Source organism: Saprolegnia parasitica (assembly GCF_000151545.1).
Source record: "Saprolegnia parasitica CBS 223.65 unplaced genomic scaffold supercont2.1237, whole genome shotgun sequence".
In the NCBI taxonomy this organism is placed as follows: Eukaryota; Oomycota; class Saprolegniomycetes; order Saprolegniales; family Saprolegniaceae; genus Saprolegnia; species Saprolegnia parasitica.
In genome coordinates this window covers 1,537-2,584 of record NW_012157631.1, presented here as the reverse complement: position 1 = coordinate 2,584, position 1,048 = coordinate 1,537, and the positions used below count along the sequence as shown (strand labels likewise).

The window sequence follows — 1,048 nt, the reverse complement described above, 5'->3', positions numbered from 1 at the left end:
CGTGGTGCGCTCTACCGCGGCCTCGTCCCGCGCATGGCTCGCGTCGCGCCTGGCCAGGGTATCACGTTTGCTGTCATGGAGCTCGTCTGCCGCAACTTCGCCTAAGCGCTCGCTGCTAGTTTTAATTTGAAATAGAATGTATGGTTATGATGGTACTACAAGAGGCAGCTCCTCCGCATGTGATGCATTCGTCTACAGTGGGACTCGACTCTATCCGCGAATTCGCGAAGGTGGTCGGTCCCGGCTGGCGTCGTCACGTGGACACACGCAGCTAGAGCTCCAAGGCCCAGCTGCTCGTGTGTTGAGCTGCATCTGAAGGCCAGCCTGAAGATAGGCTTCAAGGAAAACTGCAATTGATCTGGCTCGTGGCGACGATTCCACGAAGTTCAAGAGCAGAGCTACCAACAGCGCAGTGGCAAGAGGCATCTCACCGATCCCGGCACGAGCCGCGAGATGTGAGAGCGAAGGGTTTTTCTGCAAGCCACGAGGCAAGCGGCTCGAGGGCAGGCATCCTTATGAGGACCTTTGCGCGACCTAATTCAAGTCCACAAGCTAACGCTCGCTGCCGTGCACAAGTTGGCTGCATACTGCGCGTCTTCGGCTTTATATGACGGAACGCATGGGCTGCTCCGGCCACAGAGCAAGGGGCCTTGGTCGGCTCGCGCAAGGATGGCGAATGGCGACTACGACAGGCCTCAGTGTCTGTACAGTGTACTGTCTAAGAACTCGGAGGGGGTTGCGATTACAACACGGCGACAGAATTCAAGACGATGCGGCTCGTTACGAAAAGAGATGGATCTACTACCCGCGCGGACGGTGAGGCTGCGTTAATACTTAAAGAACAAGCCCGTGTCAGGCCGTTCTTCGACCTTCTGCTGGAAGCCCAGCTCGCCGACCGTGTCCATGATCTTGCGGTTCTCCTTCTCGAGTTCGATCTGGGCAAACGTCTTGGCGTTCTCGCCGGCATGGACTTCCGACAGCTAGCATCGTCGACGATGAGGACGCCAATGGTACATGGAGACATTGATGTTCTACCTGGACATAGTCC

The 1,048-nt window shown here is 56.8% G+C and overlaps 1 protein-coding gene across 1 annotated transcript; it reads right to left on the bottom strand.

Annotated features, from left to right (window-relative positions):
- Positions 1-742: 742 nt before the first annotated feature.
- Positions 743-1,043, bottom strand: SPRG_22004 (hypothetical protein; the record flags this gene model as incomplete). The annotated part of the gene is made up of 2 exons (XM_012357923.1): positions 743-980; positions 1,036-1,043. The coding sequence occupies 2 exons, from the start codon at positions 1,041-1,043 to the stop codon at positions 743-745; spliced, it is 246 nt and encodes an 81-aa protein (XP_012213313.1).
- Positions 1,044-1,048: the final 5 nt, after the last annotated feature.